This window comes from Staurois parvus, unplaced genomic scaffold (genome assembly GCF_062004578.1).
Source record: "Staurois parvus isolate SC_StPar_1 unplaced genomic scaffold, SC_StPar_1.0 ptg000422l, whole genome shotgun sequence".
NCBI lineage: Eukaryota > Metazoa > Chordata > Amphibia > Anura > Ranidae > Staurois > Staurois parvus.
This window is the reverse complement of record NW_028318218.1, coordinates 8,472,857-8,494,951: the sequence shown is the minus strand read 5'-3', so window position 1 is coordinate 8,494,951 and position 22,095 is coordinate 8,472,857. Positions and strand designations below refer to the sequence as shown.

At 42.9% G+C, this 22,095-nt stretch overlaps 1 protein-coding gene across 3 annotated transcripts in view; it reads left to right on the top strand.

The window, feature by feature from the left end:
• Positions 1 to 22,095, top strand: part of ELMOD1 (ELMO domain containing 1) — a 188,221-nt gene that overhangs the window by 109,380 nt on the left and 56,746 nt on the right. For all 3 annotated transcript variants that reach the window (XM_089687305.1, XM_089687303.1, XM_089687304.1), the window contains exons 3-4: positions 8,224 to 8,369; positions 10,682 to 10,710. In XM_089687305.1, the coding sequence (XP_089543431.1) occupies positions 8,224 to 8,369; positions 10,682 to 10,710 (175 nt within the window). The remainder of the gene's footprint in view (positions 1 to 8,223; positions 8,370 to 10,681; positions 10,711 to 22,095) is intronic.

Genomic DNA, 22,095 nt, shown 5'->3' with positions numbered 1-22,095 from the left:
AAAAGGCACTCTGATAAAAATAGGGGTTTTCATAAGCTAAAAGACGCATGAGAAACTGTCACCAACAGAACATTAATAAGGAAAAATAGGACATTGGTGGACACTCTTGTATTTAGGCCATACAGTATTTAGAAATGAAAACTTACTCAGGGGTGTTTTTCCACTTCACAATAAGGCTAGCTTAGCTGTATATAGTTGATGATCCCAAGCGGTTTTTGTACCAGCATTATAATTTCATGACATAGTTCTTGTATTGCTGCTTGTTGATACTTCTTCATCTCTACGCTGTGTAGGGTGATCCATTATTAATTGAACCTGGCCATGATCTGTGATGACATCTGGAAGTCAGTGGTTTTAACGGTACACTCAGTCTACTGAGATGTTAGAGGGAAAAAAGCATACCAGAGGCATTTTACATGTGGAAGACTGAGTGTGCTGTAGTAGGCTGAAATAGCATATAGGTCACTGCAAAGTGCTGTTCTTTCAGAAAGCAGATTTTGCATTGCTGCCAGTTTGCAAATTGGAAGGATTACATGGACAAAACAAATATGTTAATCCTGTTTCATAAAAGGATCTCCTTTTTTCTTCTTGTACATATTACACAAGCCTCTATGCCTGATGAATAGAAATGAGTGGACTGATTCATGCAGACCAAGATTTGACCTGATTCACCCAGTGCTAAGATTTGCGAACATTTAGCAGAAAGTGCTTGTGCCATTTTGAGTTCCTGGAGATATTTGGCAGGTTCTCCAGTGCTGCCTTGCATGCCATCCCACCCTTCCCTGTGCTCTCCTGCTTTTTTGCACAGGCAGGCAGGTTTGTACCATCAGGCACAATTCACATATAGGCTGCATGCACACTGGGTTAAAAAACACTGCTCCAAGAGGAGTTTACCATTTTGCTTGTAGAAGCAACTAATGTTATCCTATGTGTCCATGTACATTAGGTCGTTTAGAGGCTAATTTTAAGCTCAGCGTTTAGAGGCAGAAAAAAAACTCTTCTGTTTTGCGTTTTTGAGGGGTTTTCTGGCAGGAAAAAACGTTAAACACTCCTAAACACTGTTAAATGCTCCTAAACACTAGAACAAAAATACTCCAAATTTAAGTTTTTTTCCTGCCAAGGGCACTGACATTTTTTTTAAACCAGTGTGCATGGATCCTTAGCACTGCAAAAGACTAGACACTTTGGGGTTTATTTACTAAAGCTGGAGAGTCCAAAATCAGACTCCCTTCTGCATAGAAACCAATCAGCTTCCAGGTTTCATTGCCAAAGCTTCATTGAACAAGCTGAGGTTAGAAGCTGATTGGTTTGTATGCAGAAGTGTGTCTGATTTTGGACTCTCCAGCTTTAGTAAATAAACCCCTTTATGACTGTACAGGTGCTGTACCTGTCCTCTCAACTGTGTTTAATACCTTTGTTTGTAACAATCACAGGACATTAAAGGCTTTTCCCACTTAATGACATAAACTCATAGTCACTTATCACAATCACATCACAGAGAATTCATTTGTTAATTGCCAATGATCACTGCTAGTATACTATCATTGCACAATGAAAATAGTGTTGTTAGTGACTGAGTATCAGAATAAAGTCGGTTTATTCAGCTCCTGGGCTAGGTGCTTAATTGCAACTGACAGCCAGCAGTTCCAGAATTAAACCCCACTGATACCCAGCAGAGACACTGATACCAGGCACTGCCAATGCCAACTTCAGGTTTTTTTTTAAACAGCTTTTGCTGCAATACTCACCTCTTCTCTAGAGCTCTTTCTGGAAAACTCACTGATCCAGTTTTCCAGGCCCAGTAATTTCTGGGCTACATGATGTGCAGTATTATTCGACCCACTTCCTTTAAACCCAAGGATTCAAGGACCAAACCAACGTCTTGTGGCATGTTATCAAGCCACTGTATAAAAAAGTGGCAACCACCCCAACCGATAACTAGCCTTTGCAGTAATGTGCACATGGAAGGGTAAAGCATGTCACAAACAGCCAAAGATTTCCCAGCACACTTACTAGTTACCCTGCAAAAAAAACAAATTGGCCCTGTTTAACAATTCACGTTAAAAGCAGGGTTCTGTTTGCACACATTTGCAAATACAGTATACGTGGAAGCTGCAGTGTCTACCTTAAGGCTCCTCTGTGTACTGCAGTCCTAACTCTATAATTTTCAGAGTCTCCAAAGTTGGAGCACATACAGCAGCAGATAGATTAGGGGGAAATTTGCCTGGAGGGAGCCCATCCCCTCCCTAAAAGAAAGGGACATCCAGCAAGAGCACAGTGGCAGCTGAAGGCATCCAGTGCGTTCCCGTATCAAATTCAACCAACTGTACAAAAAAGTGGTAGCCACATTAACCTATAACTAGCCTTTGCAATAAGATGCACATGAAAGGAAACTTACTCCACAAACAAACAAATATTTCCCAGCACATATACCAGCTTGCTTGCAAAAATCCCAAATTGTCCTTGTCTAACAATATGTTAAAAACAGAAGTTTTTTTTTTTTTTAATTTATTTGCAAATATATGCTTTTGCTGGGTTGCCCAAGCATCCCTGTGCCTTTAAGGAGGCGTGGGCTCAATCCAGGCAAACCTGCTCCTAACTATACAGTGCTATATGTACGCCAACTTGGGAGACTCTGAAAATTAGAGTTAAGACCACAGTACAAAGAGGAGCCTTTACGCAGGCACTGCGGCATATGTTTGCAAATGTGTGCAAACAAAATCCTCTGTTTTTAACGTGAATTGTTAGGTTCAATTTGGGTTTTTATGCAGGCTGTCTCGTAAGTGAAGTCTTTGTTTTTGACCTCATCAAACCACTCTGTGCTCACAGGATAAGCGAGTAGAACAGGAACAATGTCTTTACCTGTCATCGTTCTCTGTAGAATTCGAGATCTGACCACTTCCAGAAGAAAGAGAGAACTATCAATGTCATGTGACCAGACCAAAGAACCATGAAAAAGATAATAGTGGTATTGGAGCTCTAAAAAGGAAACAAGCAAGCAAGAAAACAGGGGTGAGGGATGGAAAAATCTCAAATAACTGCCAAAACACATTTAAAATTGTGGCTATAGAGTCAACTGATGTGAAAAGATTCTTTCATTTTTTTAATATATGTCAATGAGGGATTTCCTGACTCTGCTCTCTGGTAGAATTAACTCAAAAAATCAATCATGTATGGCCTCCCTTAGATCAGAGTGCATCTTACCAACCCTTGTTGCTACAAAAACAATGGTCAATTAGAAAAATTGCGCATTAGCTTTCAAACACTTGAGATACATTAAAGTGTATGTAAAGGGAAATCATTTTTTTTTTTTAGGTTTGGATAGAGTGGGGAAGGCTTAGAACCACAAATTTTAAACATTTTTTTATTGCTGTCTGTGGTGGCCTTGCTGGGGAGATTCTCCCTCTTCTTCAGATCAAAGAAAGTTAGGAGAATTCCAACAATTTAAAGTAGTTACCAGAGCAAGAGTTGAGAAAAAAAATCCTCCATTGGAGACACCTGTTCGTTTGACAGCTGTCTGAGATTGAAGTTATATTTTCTGATTTTCCTTTTGTCTCCAGGAAAAGAAGTAAAGATAAATCTTCCCAGTGGGACACAAACAGCAATAAAGAACCTTGACTGGGTTTTACCCTTTCTCTACTCTAGATAAAATTAAATACAAAGTTTAGGCTTTAGATGCATTGTATTAAAACACATGTAGTCCCTAAGTCTGTCAGTTTATGTTTGCCTATTTTTTCCAAAATTAAACATGACAGCATGCCATTATCTGGAGTAAATAAGTAGAACTGCTTATTTTTAGTAAACAGCTGATTTTTTTTCCCAGTTTGTAGCCTACAGAGTTTTATAAATTCCCCCTATTTTATTTATTAAGTCTCCAGCTAAGCATTTTAGTCCTTGAAATTACAATGTTAAAAATTTTATACGTAAATGAGCTTCTCTGCACTGACAATGTTAAAAAAAAAAAAATGTGCAAGAATAAAAGGCAAACTTTTTTGACATTGACAAATATTCATAAAATTATTTGAAACTGTTAAATGTGAATTTGTTTTTGTGCACCATTTAGCCTCTCCCCAGAGTCACACTTTCCCCAACACAGGTGGTCAGACACTATAGCTGACTTCTCTGTTCTTCACCTATAGCAGCCCCCTTTCGCATAAGGCAAGCAGGCCTACCAGTCCTCGGTTGCCCCCAGGACCTATACACAATGCTATAGTGCCTGGCCACCATGTGAACTGAGCAAACCAAACAGGTACTTGCGGTTGGCAGACAAAGTGGTTCAATGACAGTCCAGGTACAAGACAGGTGGACATCAGAGAATAGTCAGGGTCAGGTCCGTAGTCAATATGCAGGCAGAATTCAGAGAGTAGAAGATATCCAATCTGAGGTTGTTGAAAAGGGAATCCAAACAGCAGAGCAAGAAAGACAAACGGAGTTTGCAGCACATGTTACAAATGCAATATCAAAAGCTTGAGACTGCAGGCTTCGATGGCTCAAATCAGCTCTGGTCTCCACCCAGATTCTGGCCTAATCAATCATCTTGCAGCTGGGCAGATAGACAGGGATGCATCTTAGCCAAAACCAGGATGCTGGAATGAGGCCAGCAGCTGTCCAAAACAGAAGTGTTTACATGCTCCTGACAGTTTCCTTGTTTTTTTAAGTCATCCCAGAGGGAGTTAACGGTTAGGAGGGCCATAAATTTGGTCTCTTCTACCAGTGTCAGTTTGGTTAGGCCTGAGGAAGAGATGTATGAGCATCAGGGGCGGACTGACAACTCATGGGGCCCCTGGGAAATAGGGGATCATGGGGCCCCTGTGTCCTTGCCCAAACTCAAAAAAGCCTATGAAAAAGGTACCAGGGGCATCTCATGGGGCCCCCTACTGAACCCGGGCTCTCGGGCAGTGCCGAGTTTCCAAATGGTCAGTCCGCCCCTGATGAGCATATATGATTAAGTCACAGGGAAGGTTCAACTTAGTAGTGGATAAGGTATACAGATTTTTGCAAAACTTCTGCTGGTGATGCCTTTTGGTAGGTGGCCCCTCTAGCCTTGTTCCTTATTTGAATGTGGTATGTGGGTATGGCTCTTTTGTTGGCAGTGAATGTGCTGCATTTGTTTTAACATTTTGTTAAAGTGGCTTTACCTTTCCCTAGGCATAAAGTTCTGATGGATTCTCTAGCCTGAATGAGTTTGTCCTTCACTTTGGTGGAACCAGTGTGCTTATGAACAAGTCCAGTTTTTGCCCATGTGATAGTGGGGTCAGTGTTTTGCCTTATGTTCCTGTTAAACACATGTTAAAGCTGTACTTCAAAGAGGTCTTGCACCTATCCCCCCTTGTAACAATTTTTTGGGGGGGGGTGGGGGAGTACCTATTTTTAGCGGAACAGAGCCTAGGCGTGAATGATGTCCCCTTGCCCAAAGAGTTCTAGGATAGTCAAGTCATCTTAGAAGGCTTCAGGGCTCTGTAGAACACACTGCACATGTGCACTGCACCATCATGAGGAGGCAGGCAGCTAGGGCCAAGAAGATACAGCCAGCCTCCTGATGATGTCACAAAGAATAAAGTGGAGAGGGACCCAGTGTGTGATGGCCTTTGTTGGGGTGCAGCTGGACAGCAATGGATTTGAATGGGTGAGTGTGCCATTATAGCTCTCCCAGAGGCGGACTAACCATTCGAGCACTCGGGCACTGCCCGAGGGCCCGGGGTCAGTAGGAGGCCCCATGAAATGCCCCTGGTACCTTTTTTATAGGCTTTTTTGAGTGTGGGCAAGGACACAGGGGCCCCATGATCCCCTATTGCCCGGGGGCCCCATGAGTTGTCAGTCCGCCCCTGAGCTCTCCCCAGCAAACATGGTAAGAAAGGGTTAAAAAAAAGTGTATCCCTCTTGGGTTGTGAGTGTATATCTTCCATAACCTAGAGGAGGCTTTCATTAAAGCCCTAGTATTTTTCAGTGTTATGCGATACAGGGAGATGTAGTTCCAGTGATAGATGCACAACTGGTGTTCAATAGATGTATTGGGGAAGGACGCCGGGTCTCTATGGGGGAGATTTGCTAAAACTGGAGCACTCAGAATCTGGTGCAGCTGTGCATGGTAGCCAATCAGCTTCTAACTTTAGCTTGTTCAATTAAGCTTTGACAATAAAACCTGGAAGCTGATTGGTTTCTTTGCAGAGCTGCACCAGATTTTGCACCATGCAGTTTTAGTAAATAACCCCCTATGTTCCCAAGGAAGAAGTTGATTTGTGTGCATACGTTATGTGTATGGAAGAAGAACTTATACTCCCTAGTTGAGACATGGTGGATGCTGTGTACATCACCTAGTTGGTGTGAGTGTAGAAGGCATTTTAATTTGTCCCCATTTTATGATGAACATACACACAGAAGACTATTGTAAAGCTATTTTTGTCATTTATGGGGGTTTTTTTTTTTGTTTTTGTTTTTTTAAGTATGTATGTTTTCCTAGAGTGCAAACCATTTATCGAAAATATCTTATTTTCTACTATTTTGAGAGAAAAATAAATTACAGTATTGTGTATTTTTGTAAAGCAAAGAAATATTCAGACAATGAGGCAATAGGTTACTTTATAAGTACCCAGCATTGATGCATGGCACGCTCATAAAGGAGGTGTGCATTACAATCTCACTCATTCTGTTCTTCTGACGGTTTCTATTAATAAAGAATAATTGCATTTGCAACAAACGCATCTGGATTCTTTTTAGCTCCAACTACTTTTTGGCAAAGAGGAGCTCTCAAAGGCCCTTCCTTATGTGTAATACAAGATACATAACTTCACTGTCTTACTAATTGTTCACATCTTTTCCTCTTTGGAATTCTCTATCCTAACAATTCTTGGAATATTTTAATTTACGTCTTTTAGTTTTACTTTACAGATTTTGCTTTTAAAGAACTCTGGTGTAAACATTTTTCTACCTTTTTAATAGAGATATCCAGATTGTTAAATGTAATCTATTAGTAGTTTATTCCCAGCTTTTGAAAGCATGAAGTCTGCTGGTTTGCAAACTTGTGTTTTCTTTAATTCAGATGCCTAGAATAATTTGCTGTTTTTGCCTGTCCTTTTCTAAGATCAATACACATTTCCTAATCTAACATTTTCACATTTGTGTAACTGTTGGAAAAATTGAGATACCTACCAATTTTCTTTTGCTTTTTTTACAGATTTAATAGTGCTTGGTGGAGCTTTAAAGCAGTATTAAACCCAAAAAGCAAACATTTATTATTTTGCAGTTTACCAATTCTTACATGTGATGGCTGGATTAATTTTCTTTTTTAGGCTTTATTTATACTATATTTTATCTTGATCTGGCCAGTAAGTCTGTTGTTTTTCAAAAGGACAAGCTCTCTTGCAGATGTTTCAGTTACAGAGATAAGACAAACCATTCACTGGCAGGGGTGCTTACAATGATCAGCTTTGATTATTATTATTATGATATAAAATCTTTATCCCGAAAGGAAAACAAACCTGTTTGCTGTAATTGCTTATAAAGTTTGAGCCATCCATTATAGAGGAACTGAGGAAAGAAAATATTGAAAACAGAAAAGCAATGGAAAGCACAGAAAAAAGATGACACAAAAGAAATCATCAAACCAGCTACTAGAAGCCATTTAAAATAACATTTTTATTTGCTTTCTGGAGCAAGTACAAAATCCCCAGAGGGCAGCAACATGAATGCCAAAGGACTGCAGATTGGGCGCCAGGGCTATAAAGGAAGAAGAGTTATACTTACCTCTCCAGTGGGCAGTGACTGAATCCTTCACTCTGTGCAGTGCCCTGGGTGCTGCCTCTAATTGATATTCCACATGTGTGGATTGGTACATCCTGTGCTAGATACTGTGGTTCCTTCTTCCCACCTATATGTCACTGTGTAGTAGTAATGTAGCAGCCATCACAAGGAACCACAGTGCTCAATGATAACACACTGTCCAACTCCCCAGAAATATTGGATAGCAGCAGTGCTCCTAGCTGTGCAAAAGGGCTAAGAATTCCATCTGTGCCCATTGGAGAGGTAAGTGTAGCCCTTCATTTACTTGCAGACCCTTTGCCTGTTTTTTTTGTATGCAAGCAATATTTTTATAGGTCCCATCACTCTATTAAGCTTTCACTTTAACCGCATTGTGTATTTAGACCAGAGTTCTCCTTTAAATTTCCATAGAATTGTTGTATTTTGAAGCTGAAATGTAACATGTGTGTCTCCATTTGTCTGCAGAATGGTGGTTCAGGTGTGGCTATACTTCTACTGCATTTGTCTCTGGCGTTGCTTCAAGTTTATCTTGAGAAAGCTGACCGGCCGCTGCGAACTGCAGAGAATCTGCTACAAGAACAAGCCGGGTGCTGGGCGCACATTAAAGATAGGTATGTTGGGGCGAGGTGGACAGCTACTTTATAACACTATTCCTTAAAGCGGTTGTAAACCTTCATTTTTGTAAATTAGAATAAAAAAGAAGTTATACTTACCTGCTCTGTGCATTGGTAACCTTACCTCCTCTTCTGGGTTCCCCCACCAACACTTTCCCGAGCATAGACACACACACAGTGTGGTTCGGCCCCATCTCCTGATCTCTCCTCCCAGAACTTGATTGACAACAGCAGGAGCCTATGGATCCTGCTGCTGTCAGTGCAGCCTGTGAGAGCAGGGAGAGTGGTAAGAAGAGCTGAAGCCAGCCTCAGCGCTGTATCAATAGAGGACTCAAGTAAGTGTTTAGGAGTGGGGGGGGGAGACGAAACAATAGAGGAGTTGACAGTTTAGAACCATGTTAATTAAAAGCAATACATGTACTGTATGAAAGAGACTCAAATAGCTACAACTATGTACTGTATGTCACATTTGCAACATCTACATGGAAATTATCCTACACCTTTATTAGCAGCCTCTTATGACAATATAAAAACAGTATATACACACATGTTTATGTATAAAATATATATCTATACCACAGCCATATTGCTTAGTGCTTTTCAGACTATATAGGCTTATTTCACATTACCTCTGAAAAGAGGTCTGTGGTGGATCACGTTTCTGAGGCCGGTACAGCAGCAGCTGACAGGCATTCAAGAGGGCCCTACTGTCTAGTTTTTTTGTTTTTTTTTTTTACTTTTATTATTAAATTTCTGAAAGGCAATTTTACATTGCAGGATTGTGTTGCAACTGAGAGCCAAGCTCTTGACTCGCAGTTGCGTTGCAACCTCATTGAACTCAGTGGACAAGTTTGAGCCATGGTTCCCCACACCAGACCCCCACACACACACATACACACACCTGAACTGTAACAATACAGCAAGACAGGGCTGCACAAATGCCACAGCCACAATTCTTTTCCAACCATGGCATTTTAAACTTTGGGTGCAAAGTCTGATAAGCAGCACTGCCTGTCATTCACCTATTGAGTTCAATAGGGCTGCACCACAACCACGAGCCGAATGCTGGGTTCATAGTGGGGGCACAGCTCCACATTGTAAAATTGCCCTTCTCCAAATTAAAAGCTAAAAAAAAAAAAAAACAGACGTTCAGTAGGCAGCATTAGCACCTACTGACCACCAGTTAGCCACTGCTAAACTGCAAAATTAACAGTGTTGTCACCTGTTCAAAGGAGAGAAAAACAGATTTAATGGCAGAATCAAGAGCAATAAACCTACACCGATCATCCATAACATTATAACCACCCACCTAATATTGGGTAGGTCCCCCATTTGCCACCAAAAGAGCCCTGACCCATCAAGACATTGACTCCACTAGACCTCTGAAGGTATGCTTTGGTGTCTGGCACCAAGACTTCAGCAGCAGGTCCCTTTAAGTCCTGTAAATCACGAGATGGGGCCTCCATGGATTGGACTTGTTTTTACAGCACATGCCACAGGTGTTCGATTGTATGGAGAATTTGGATCCCAAGTCAACACCTCAAAAATACTTTCTTCCATTGCTGTGTGGTCCAATTCTGATGTGCCCATTGTAAGTTCTTTTGGCTGTGGGCTCAGGTCAGCATGGACACCCTGACCGTTCTGCGACTACTCAGTCTCATACACAGCAAACTGTGATGCGCTGTGTTTTCTGACACTTTTATATCAGAACCAGCCTTAACTTTTTCAGCAATTTGAGCTACAGTAGCTCTTCTATTGGATTGGGCTACACGGGCCAGCCTTTGTTCTCCACATGCATCATTGAGCCATGGCCGCTCATGACCCGTTATGGGTTTACCAGTTTTCCTTCCTTGGACCACTTTTGGTCCTGACCACTGCAGACTGGGAACTTCTGACAAGAGCTGCAGTTTACGTGTTCTGACCCAGTTGTCTAGCCATTACAATTTGTCCCATGTTAAAGTTGCTTAAGTTCTTACATTTGGCCTTTTATTCTGCTTTCAACACATCAACTTCTAGGACATGTTTACTGTCTGCTTAATATGCCCCACCCACTTCAAGAAGGACATTGTAACGGGATAATCAATGCTATGACCTGTCAGTGGTCATAAAGTTATGGCTGATCAGTGTATATTACGGTAGGGCTTGGGAACACAAAAACTGTGTTAATATTAGTGACAGATGACAGACTGCATTAAGTGTGTCATTTTTTTTATTTTTTATTATAGTTCCACTTTCACCTGCTATATATATATGGAAATATTTAATTTATGTCTTAGAGAGTGATGCAGTTCACACATTTTGTTTTGCAGAAACATCGCTGAAATCCTCTAAAAGCAAGGTAAGTCTTTCTCTGTCATTATCATCTAGTTGTTGCTGTCTGGCAGAACATGCAGTCTGTGTGTATGTGTCAGCTTCCATGTTCATCAAGAATACAGCTACAGACTGAGATGACTGGAGCTGTGCGATTCTTTTCCAGTCATCAGCAGAAGATGAGACAGCCAGCAGAATGAATCCCTGCTTCTCCAACTATGAAACTCAGTCCTTCTATACACTTAAAGTATTATTTCAGGACCCAATTACATATACATTTACTCATTTCTATGACTACATGCAAGGAGTAGGATTATTATATATGATGAAAAATGTATCATAGGGCCATCTGATGTATCTACCTCTGTCATTAGGATAGTCTAGTCTTTAGACCTGTTCTATTTTCAACAGTGTTTTAATGTTAATTAAAAAAAAAACACTTCAAAACAGTTAAAGCAGTTCTTCAGTCATCTATTAAACTACATAAACTGTAGCTGCTGACTTTTAATAAACAGACACTCACCTGTTCCAAGTTCCAGCACTCTCCTCACCCGGCTGGTTTCTTCACCGGGCTTTGGTCCCCGGTGCCACCATTCTAATTGTGGGCAGCCGGCTGTTGCTGCTTGCTGCTTAACAGCTGGCTGCTTACTGCGCATGCGCAAGGTACGCTACTCTATCTGATTGGTACCACAGATTTCTGGGACCTGTGTCAGGTCCCAGAAGGCTATGGGGGAAAGAGGGGGGGGGGTACAGACTTCCACTGGGACCGGCTATCCAACCGAAAGTAAGGGAATGGATACCTGTCAAAAGCAATTTGAGCTACCCCAAAAAAAAATTATATACCAAAGGTGATGGGGGGGGTTGGGGTTAGCGGAACATCCTCTTTTGAGAGAAGTTCTGCTTTAATGCTCTCCATATAAGTTTGCCAGCATGGCACGTGTTGTGCACAGTACCTAAGTTATACAATAAAAGCAAGTGAAATACTATAACTACCATATTTTTTGCTCCATAAGACGCACCTGACCATAAGACTCACCTAGGTTTTAGGGGAGGAAAACAAGAAAAAAAATATCCTGAACCAATGGACTGCAGCAATAGTACAGGAAATGACCAGACACTGCGGACATACTACAGGAGATGACCAGAGACTGTGGACACGGTACAGGGGATGACCAGAGACTGCGGACATGGTACAGGAGATGACCAGAGACTGCGGACATGGTACAGAAGATGACCAGAGACTGCGGACATAGTACAGGAGATGACCAGAGACTGCGGACACAGTACAGGGGATGACCAGAGACTGCGGACACGGTATAGGGGATGACCAGAGACTGCGGACCTTTGGGGAGCGGGTACCTGAATTTGACAGGTACCTGTCCTCCCTCCCCTTCTTCTGGGACACGTGACAGGTCCCAGAAGACTGCCACGCATGTGCAGTGGACACCCAGCTGTGAAGCCACAAGTTGTCACAGCCGGGTGCCCACAGTAAAGATGCCGGTGCTGGGTAGAAAAGACGGTGAGGACAGTGCTGGACCATGGAACAGGTAGGATCAAGGAGCACAGAAGAGCCGAGCAGCCGGCCCGGTAATCTAACACGGCGGTGGCGGGAATACTGGGCCGGCCGCTCCATTTTTGCTCCATAAGACCCCCATTTTTGGGGGGGGAAATGTGCGTCTTATACAGCAAAAAATACGGTACCTACATAAATATTATATAAAAACATTCTAATTCATTTGATTTCTAAATAATTACCCAATACACATTAAAAAGTGCTAGTGGTGTGATAAAGTGCTCAGTAAGTTACTTCAGCCATAAAACTTACATTAAACATATACCGTGGAATTCATAAAGACTGGCACAGCCATCTTTTGCAAAAGTCTCTCTCATGCATTCTAAAAGTGGTGAAGAATGCACCAAACTCATCTAGCTGTCTGGAACTTGTACCTGAATTTGGATCATGCTATGCCACTTTTAGAATGCACGTGAGACACTTTCGCAAAATCTGTCTGAGCCATTTTTTCTCCCTGTATGCTAAAAGAGTTGGTCCTGATTAGCTCCACATGTACATTTGGCGCAGACATTGGAACACAATGTTAGAGTGGCATATTCAATGCACAAGTCGCTGTCAGAACCAAAAATATTGCAAATGCATTACAAACTCGGCGCAATACATTAACAAGAGAGATTAATGCCAGTAAAGTGTCACAGCAGCTTCATTAAATATCCCCCCACATAGCTCTGTCTGTGTCTGCCTATCACCTGTGTATAGCAGCTTAGCGATCACTTAAAGCAGAACTTATGTTGAAAAATAAAATTGCAAACAGGCAGGCTTTTTATTGCGGAAGAGATATGCAACTCTCTCTTCTGCACAAAAATACACTTACCTGTCTGTAGGCAGGTACAATCTGTTTGCTTCACTGTAGGTGATACTCAACCGAGTGGTACCACAGCCTGGAGAGGAAGTCGAAGGGAAACATAGTTTCTCTGTTATTTCCTGGGTCAGTGGAGCAGTGTTTCGGTTGGCTTCGCTGCGGTCATGTGATCCTTGGTGGCCATCTTGGGCCAGCAGGGTCTATTTAAGTCTCAGATTTTGGCACGTTTTATGCAGATGGCTAGTGTAGGGATAGAGACCCCATTTGTTAGGAAAAGCCATAAGTGTTACAGAGAGGTTCCTGATGAAAAGGGACAGGCAAAAGATCTGGAAAAAAGTCTCCCTGTTTACGACCAGACCGGCCAGACCGTATTTCAACCTCTAGTACAGGTGCTGTTGGCATCGCTCCTCAGCCACGTCTTTGACTGCATTCAACTGTAAGCTGTTTCCCTAAGTGGCGCTCTCCCGCTAGGGTATCTGTATGTTGGCATTCTGCTCAATACAAGTTTCAAGCTTTACTGCAAGCGGACTCTGTGTGTTCACTACAGCTGCACCTCCCCACATGTCTGTTTGCAAAACTCTGTAGAATATATACTGAACTGTAAATGCACAGCTCAGTTTACATTCCAGCATGGTACCAGGATAACTGCATTCCTGCACATGTGCCGATGTGACATCATCCCACACCAACTAATCAGAATGGCTGAAGACGAGGAGAAGATGCTGGAGCCACCTAGGGGCGTTGGACTGTTGGATCAGGGGTAATTAGTTTTGACTTTAGGGACTTTAAGTGACATATTACAGCACAGCATTCATGCGATCAACCCTCCATTTAGTTGGAGGGTTCATCACAAAGTCGACAGATGTAAAGCACAGGGCAGAGCTTGAGTGACGTCATTGGAGTGGGAGGAGCCACAGCATGCACCTGAAATTATAACATCGGCAATGCTCAGACTCAGCATCCCAAGCAGTAAATGTGTAACATGGAGTGCACGAGTGCATAATTACACATAAGGGTTTATGCATTGTTTTAATACAAAAGCATAGAAAGCACCATGGTCTTTTGCTTATATTCTCTTTTTTGTTCTGCAGTCCATTGGAAAACTATACACACTGAGCAATATATTTCTACATCATTAACCTTTAGGGGTGTAGCGTGCTATAGACAGAATGGGGGGGATTTACTAAAACTGGAGCACCCAGAATTTAGTGCAGCTGTGCATGGTAGCTAATCAGCTTCTAACTTCAGCTTGTTCAATTAGGCTTTGGCAATATAACCTGGAAGCTGATTGGTTTCTATGCAGAGCTGCACCAGATTTTTCACTCTCCAGTTTTATTAACCCGCAATCTGTCTACTGTGGGGAGAGTGTGAATGATACAGAAGGATGTCAATGACAGGAGAGCATACACACATTGTAAAGGGATATGCACAGCTGGAATCTGCTGTGAACAATATTGCAACTTGTTGTGAATTAACTAAATGGAGGGTTGAGTAAGGGAATGCCGTGTTAATAATTGTCACGTAAGTGGTCACCAAGTTGCAACATACAACTGATGAGCACAAAAAAGACATGGACGGCTCTTTATGTTTAAAGGATGAGTTCACCTTTTGTAACGTCACACCCATATTCAAAATCTTACTGTAGGAAAAGTCCCCGCACCCCCCCCCTCCCCTGTTGTGACCTCTATCGGTGTGGGCGCGTCATTCATTCACAGACTTTGAATGGGAAACTACAAGTCCCGACAGCCTTTGCGGCTGTCAGCTTGTAGTTCTCAATGAACTACCACGGTGCTATTGAGCTCTGTAATAGTTAATTGATTCCTCCTGTCAGTGTAAAACTGCCTGCCTGTATGATGTACAGGCAGACAGATTACGCTGACAGTCTGCAGGAGCCCAGCATGGCACCACTGATCTGCTGATCGCTGGTGCAATTCCTTCCAGGCTCCTAAAACAAACAATAGTAAATGCATATTTTTTTTACCTGCAAAAAATGTGCATTTATTATTTTTTGTTAAATAGTGAACTTAACCTTTAATTTAAGAGTTGTAGTTCTAGTAGAAAGGATAAGCGGTTTATAATTACCTTCCAGACTTCTCCCTGACACCGTTTGACCAGCAGTTCTGAATGACCAATTGACAGGTCCAAACTCTTCCATATTGCAGGGGGGAGGCTCAGTGTATAATTGGAAATTATGGGGAGTTGGGTCAGTGATCCTTTTCCCAATGGCTGATTTTTACACATTGTAGTTTCAGTACAGGAGTTCATTTTTTAAAGAGGAAAACTGAAGACCATAATGGACCGGACTGCAGCCTATTGCCAATCATTCTGTTTTGTTGGAAGAGCTACACTTCTCCACACATAATACCTAAAAGAGATTGTAAAATGGTTTGAATAACCTGTTGGTATAATTATGGGCATGGGAGATTGGGGTTCATCCATAATGACAATGTCTGTTTAATATTAATATGAGTTGGCCATTTTAACTTTGACAGAGACTCTGATAGTGTCTTTAAAAGTTCTGAGTCACTGGAATCCCAAGTGTCTTTAAAAAAATGCTGGTGATTATGAGCTAGGAGGGTTTCTTTGTCTCATGCTGTCACTAGAAGGCACCTCCCAATATAAAATTCCCACCTTACTCCTAAGATGATGTCATAGCCAACCTTGTCAAGTAAACCCAGTGTGTCACCAGGAGTGACAGGTGGATAACAGGCAGAACAGAAGCTCCAGCATTATTATTATTATAATACAGGATTTATATAGAGCCAACAGTTTGCTCAGCGCTTTACAATATAACGGGAGACAATACAGAACAATACAGTTGGCAAAACCTCCTTCAAAGGGCTAATAAACCATGAAGGTGCAGTGTCCATGGACCTTGTTCCATTCCAGGGCTGCTGCCTCTCTGATAGCCTCAAAAAGAACGCTTAGTAGATGACAAGCCAACACAACATTTGTCTGAGCAGTGTGTTATCCTCACCAACAGTCAGAAAAAAGGGTGTAGGTTTTTGTAAACTCTCTATTAGATGTAGGCCACCAATACCATCAAGCTCTGAGGTGGGTTTTGAGGTGTGACCGGTACAAAAGTTCATGACACTGAGGTCCAACTGAAATGTTTATTGAATATGTTACCCTCATTTCTGACTTTTGGTGTGGATAACAGACTACTCAGACAAATGTTGGGCTAGTGCATCATGGGAGTTTAAAGCTTTTTGGTTTAAAGCTTTTTTGGCTGTACTTCTATGGATCACAGGAGTGCAGTTTATTCTGCACTCCTGTGACTAATTTTCAGCCAACGGGAGGCTAAAGCCCCCTGTTGGCTGACATCACAGAGCCGACCTGAAAAAATTCTGACCATATGGTTGGGATCTACCCAGAAGCCTGGATCGGCACCTTACTCAGCCTCTCAGCGATCCGTGGAGAGCACAAGCCAGCTCCTCCCACCCCATGAACAGCCCGGTGCTCCAGTGAGCGCTGGAGGGGCAGAGCAGAGAGCTGGAGACTGACAGTTACAGCTCTCTGATCAGAGTGGAGGGGAGAACTGAGCAATCATTGGTGTTCGATCACTCTGTTCTTAGTGCAGAGCCAGTGGGGGGTCGATGCTGCATCCACCTTGGTTAGTATAATTTTTTTCTTTTTAAAAGCCCAGACATGATCACATTTCTGTTCTATTCCTGTGCGATTTGAGTGCTGTGCATTTTCAGCCCATTCATTTGAATGGGCTGAAAATCCACAACAAAAGTAGTACATGCAATACTTTAAAAAAACGCATTGCAACCGGATCACATGGTACTTCTGTACCATGAGTTAGACAGCAAGGTGTAGATTTACTAAAACTGGAGCACTCAGAATCTAGTGCAGCTGTGCATGGTAGCCAATCAGCTTCCTACTGTTCAATTAAGTTTTGCCAATAAAACCTGGAAGCTGATTGATTACTGTGCAGAGCTGCATCGGATTTTGCATCACTCAGTTTTATTAAATAAGCCCCAAGTGTCAACTGTCATCAGTTTCTTATCAAGCAACTCATATCAAATAAAGACCTAACAAAACAAATCCACGCACTCCCAACTGGATTACTGTAATGCTTTATACAGTTGTGTTTAAAATAATAGCAGTCAGACATCACTACCTGATCAATCACTGTTTTTGGTAGAAATTATATTTCTACATGGCAAATAATTTACTAGCAGGTGTAGTAGAGTAATAGAAATCCAACAGACCCAACAGGCATGACATGCATGCTGCTGATTCTGTGTAATTGAATCACTAATTGAAAGGGGCATGTTCAAAATAATAGCAGTGTGGAGTTCTATTAATGAGGTCATTCATTCTTTGAAAAACAGGTGGCAATTATTGCCCTTATTTAAGGAAGGAAGGCAGCAAATGTTGTACATGCTGGTTACAGTGCATTTCTCTCTGAAATTCTGAGGAAAATGGGTTGTTCCAGACATTGTTCAGAAGAACAGCGTACCTTGATTAAAAAGTTGATTGGAGAGGGGAAAACATAAAGAAGTGCAGAAAATGATAAGCTGCTCAGCTGAAATGATCGCAAATGCTTTAAAATGGCAACCAAAACCTGAAAGACGTGGAAGAAAGCAAAAAACTACCATTCTAATGGATAGAAGAATAGCCAAAATGGCAAGGACTCAACCAACAATCAGCTCCAGGAAGATCAAAGAAGGTCTAAAGTTACCTGTGAGTACTGTTACAATTAGAAGACGCCTATGTGAAGCCAAGCTATCTGCAAGAAGCCCCCGCAAAGTCCCACTGTTGAAAAGAAGACGTGTGCTGAAGAGGTTACAATTTGCCAAAGAGCACATTGACTGGCCTAAAGAGAAATGGCGCAACATTTTGTGGACTGATGAAAGTAAGATTGTTCTTTTTGGGTCTAGTGGCCGGAGACAGTTTGTCAGACGACCCCCAAACACTGAATTCAAGCCACAGTACACTGTGAAGACAGTGAAGCATGGTTGTGCAAGCATCATGATATGGGGATGTTTCTCATACTACGGTGTTGGGCCTATTTATCGCATACCAGGGATCATGGATCAGTTTGAATACATCAGAATACTTGAAGAGGTCATGCTGCCTTATGCTGAAGAGGAAATGCCCTTGAAATGGGTGTTCCAACAAGACAACGACCCCAAACACACCAGTAAACGTGCAACATCTTAGTTCCAGACTAACAAGATTGACGTTATGGAGTGGCCAGCCCAATCCCGGGATCTTAATCCAATAGAAAACTTGTGGGGTGACATCAAAAATGCAGTTTCTGAGGTAAAACCAAGAAATAGAGAAGAACTGTGGAATGTAGTCCGATCATCCTGGGCTGGAATACCTGTTCACAGGTGCCAGAAGTTGGTTGACTCCATGCAACACAGATGTACAGCAGTTCTCAGAAACAGTGCTTATACAACTAAATATTCATTAAGTGATTCAAAGGAAAGCAAAATCTTCAAACATTTTTCAGTTTATATAGTGAATGTTTGAGTTTGTAAAGAAGAATACAAACACTGCTATTTTTTTTAACAGTCCAATATTCACTTTTCTTCAATTTTTTTTTAGAGGAACAACACAAATTTGATATATTTTTCTTCATGTTTTGATTTGGAATAGAATGTGTAGTGTTCCCAATGCATTTGTGTGTATGGAAATAAAAGCTATTAGAAGGATTTTGAGCTTTTTTCACTTTTTTCAACACACTGCTATTATTTTGAACACAACTGTACATGGGGCTACAAGAAAAGGTACCAGAAAAGGTCCTGCAACCATGAAGGTTACTTGCAGTAGCAAGATTGCTGACACTTGTAGCCTGCTAATCACACATGTCCCCGTTTTCCCCCACACGGTTTTCTGGTTGTCAGTAAAAAAGGGAAATGATTTTCACATTTGTCTGCTGACTTTGGAGGCACGGAATAACCTCGGCCCAACACATCTAAAGGGTCTACCAAAGCCATGTATACCAACGTGCTTCCTCCGCTCCTAAGAATGAATAAACACTGGACATTCCCAATATCCACCTGAAACAACATGGTGCAAAGAGTTTTTCAAATACAGATTCATTACAATAACCATTTCCATATGCAAGACCCCATCATGGACATATTTAGGATAATAAAAGCATACTTGTTTATTTAATCCTATGGGACTATGGCCCTTTACATTATTGTTTTTACATTTAAACCATTATGTAAAATGTGTTGTGTCTTTAGCCAGAAGTGTTTTAGAAGTACTATTATTACATTATATGATAATATAATACATTGTATGACCCAGGCAATTGGGTTTAACTGGAATTTGCAGACTTAAAAGCATGACTGTTATCAGTCATCCATCACCTGCTAGATAAAATGGTTCTACACCAAGGAGCTTTTTATTTCTGTACATTGTAAAATGTGCTCACCATGGTGATTATCAGCTAAAAGCGAGTGCCAGGCGCCCACCTTATAGTGCAAGGGAGCCGCAGGACATAATATTTACAATATATTTGGTCACCTAGTCTTCTCTTTTTTGCAAATATGTAGATGTATGTCATGTAAAAACTGTATTTTAGATCTGAGTAAGTTGAATTTCCACTGTTGCTAGTATTTATTTTTTCAACTCCAATGGAACTACAGCCCCTATTCCAGGAACCACCATGGCCAATTGATAGAAAACTGTGACAGTTTCCTTCTGAACTTTGTTCATGGTAGCTATAGCAGGGACCTCACCATTGGAGTCCAAGAATGAAATTCTAAGCCAGCAAGGGATTCAGCTTGTCTAGGAGTGCTCATTATTATACAGTATTTATATAGCGCCAACAGTTCGCTCAGCGCTGTACATTACAATGGGAGACAATACATGAGACGGTACAATAACAATACAATGCGATACACGAGGGGTTCGAGGGCCCTGCTCCTTGGAGCTTACAATCTAGGAGGGAGGGGATAGTGGTACGGGAGGAAAAGCTGTGGGGGATGGAGTGGTAGGAAGAGTGGAGGAGATCAGCAATTAGCAGAGGGTGGGGTAGGCATCCCTGAAGAGGCGGGTTTTCAGGGTGCGCCTAAAGGAGAGGAGAGTAGGTGATAGTCTGATGGATTGGGGCAGGGAGTTCCAGAGGATGGGTGATGCCCTGGAGAAGTCCTGGAGGCGGGCATGGGATGAGGAGGCCAGGGAACTAGAGAAAAGGAGGTCTTGTGAGGAGCGGAGAGTGCGTTTTGGGTGGTATGTGGATATTAGGTCAGTGATGTAGTTTGGGGAAGAGTTATGGACAGCTTTGTACGTCAGTGTTAGCATTTTAAATTTGATCCGTTGGGCAATCGGAAGCCAGTGGAGGGATTGGCAGAGGGGGGTGGCGGAAACGGAGCGGTTGGTAAGGTGGATGAGTCTGGTCACCGTGTTCAGGATCGACTGCAGCGGGGATAGCCTGAGGTGAGGCAGGCCAGTGAAGAGGGAGTTGCAGTAATCCAGTCGTGATATGATGAGGGAGTGGATGAGTTGCTTAGTAGTTTCTGGGGTTAGCAATGGGCATATTTTGGAGATGTTGCGGAGGTGGAGTCTGCATGAGTTTGTTAGCGATTGGACTTGGGGCTGGAAGGATAGATTGGAGTCTAGAATGACACCAAGTACTCTGGCTTGCGGGGTGGGCCTGATGGTGGCATTGTTGGACGTGATGGAGAAGTCAGTGGGGGGGGGGGGTACGCGGGCTGGGGGGAAAACTAGGAGCTCGGTTTTGGAGAGGTTCAGTTTAAGGAAGTGGAGCGACATCCAATCTGATATGTCGTTCAGTAGGCTAGTGATTCGGGGCAGAGACTGAAGGGGTGAGGCGAGGGATCGAGAGATAGATTTGCGTGTCATCGGCATAGAGGTGGTAGTTGAAGCCGTAAGAGTGTATCAAGGGAGGAGGTGTAGATGGAGAAGAGAAGGGGCCCGAGGACAGAACCTTGAGGAACCCCAACAGGGGGGGGGGGGAGTGAAGGGGAGGTGGTAGCGTTATAGCTAACGCTGAAGGAGCGTTGTGATAGGTAGGGCGAGAGCCAGGAGAGAGCGGAGTCTCTGAGGCCAAGGGAGTGTAGTTTTTTGAGGAGGAGGGGGTGGTTGACTGTGTCGAAAGCTGCGGAGAAGTTGAGGAGTAAGAGCACTGAGTAGTGACCATTGGCTTTGGCGGTTGGCAGGTCGTTGGTGAGTTTGAGTAAGGCAGTTTCGGTGGAGTGTAGAAGACGGAAGCCGGACTGTAGGGGGTCGAGGAGGTTGTTGTCGTTGAGGTGAGAGCTTAGGCGATTATAGACTAAGCGCTCAAGGAGTTTGGATGTAAATGGCAGCAGGAAGATGGGTCTGAGGTTGTTCGGGTCGGTGGGGTCCAGGGAGGGCTTTTTAAGTATGGGAGTGATGTGCGCGTGCTTCAGAGAGGAGGGGAATGCGCCAGAGAGAGGGAGAGATTAAAAATGTGGGTGAGGGAGCGTAGGATGGAGGAGGAGGGAGATCATAGGAGTTGTGAGGGGACAGGTTTGAGGGGGCAGGTGGTGAGGCGACCTTTAGAGAAGACCTTAGTGACCTCTTCAGTGGTAGTAAGGTCGAAGGAGTGGAGTGTTGAGTGGGCTTCAGTGTGAGGGATGTTAGGTGGGGTGGAGGTCTGGACCGTGGTGAGGCCAAGGGAGAGGGGTGTTGAGGGGGTTACCACGTGAGAAGTGATAGGTGGGGTGGAAGTCTGAGCAGCGGCGATGTCCCTGCGAATTGGCAATCTCGTGGGCGGTGAGTGAGGTGCTGGGTGGAGGTGGGGGCGGAGAGAGTAGAAAGTTGAAAGTAGAGAAGAGCCGGTGAGGATTGGAAGAGAGGGTATTGATGAGGGTCAGAAAGTAGGCTTGTTTGGCAGCCTGGAGGGAGGAGGTGTAGGTGTGGATGGCAGATTTATAACGGGTGAACGCTAGTTGGGATCTGGTTTTGCGCCATAGGCGCTCCAGCGCACGACTGCGTCGTTCGAGAGTTTTGGTGTGATCAGTCTTCCATGGCTGAAGCGGTCGGGGTCTGATGCTTCCTGTGGTTAAAGGCACTAGCGAGTCTAG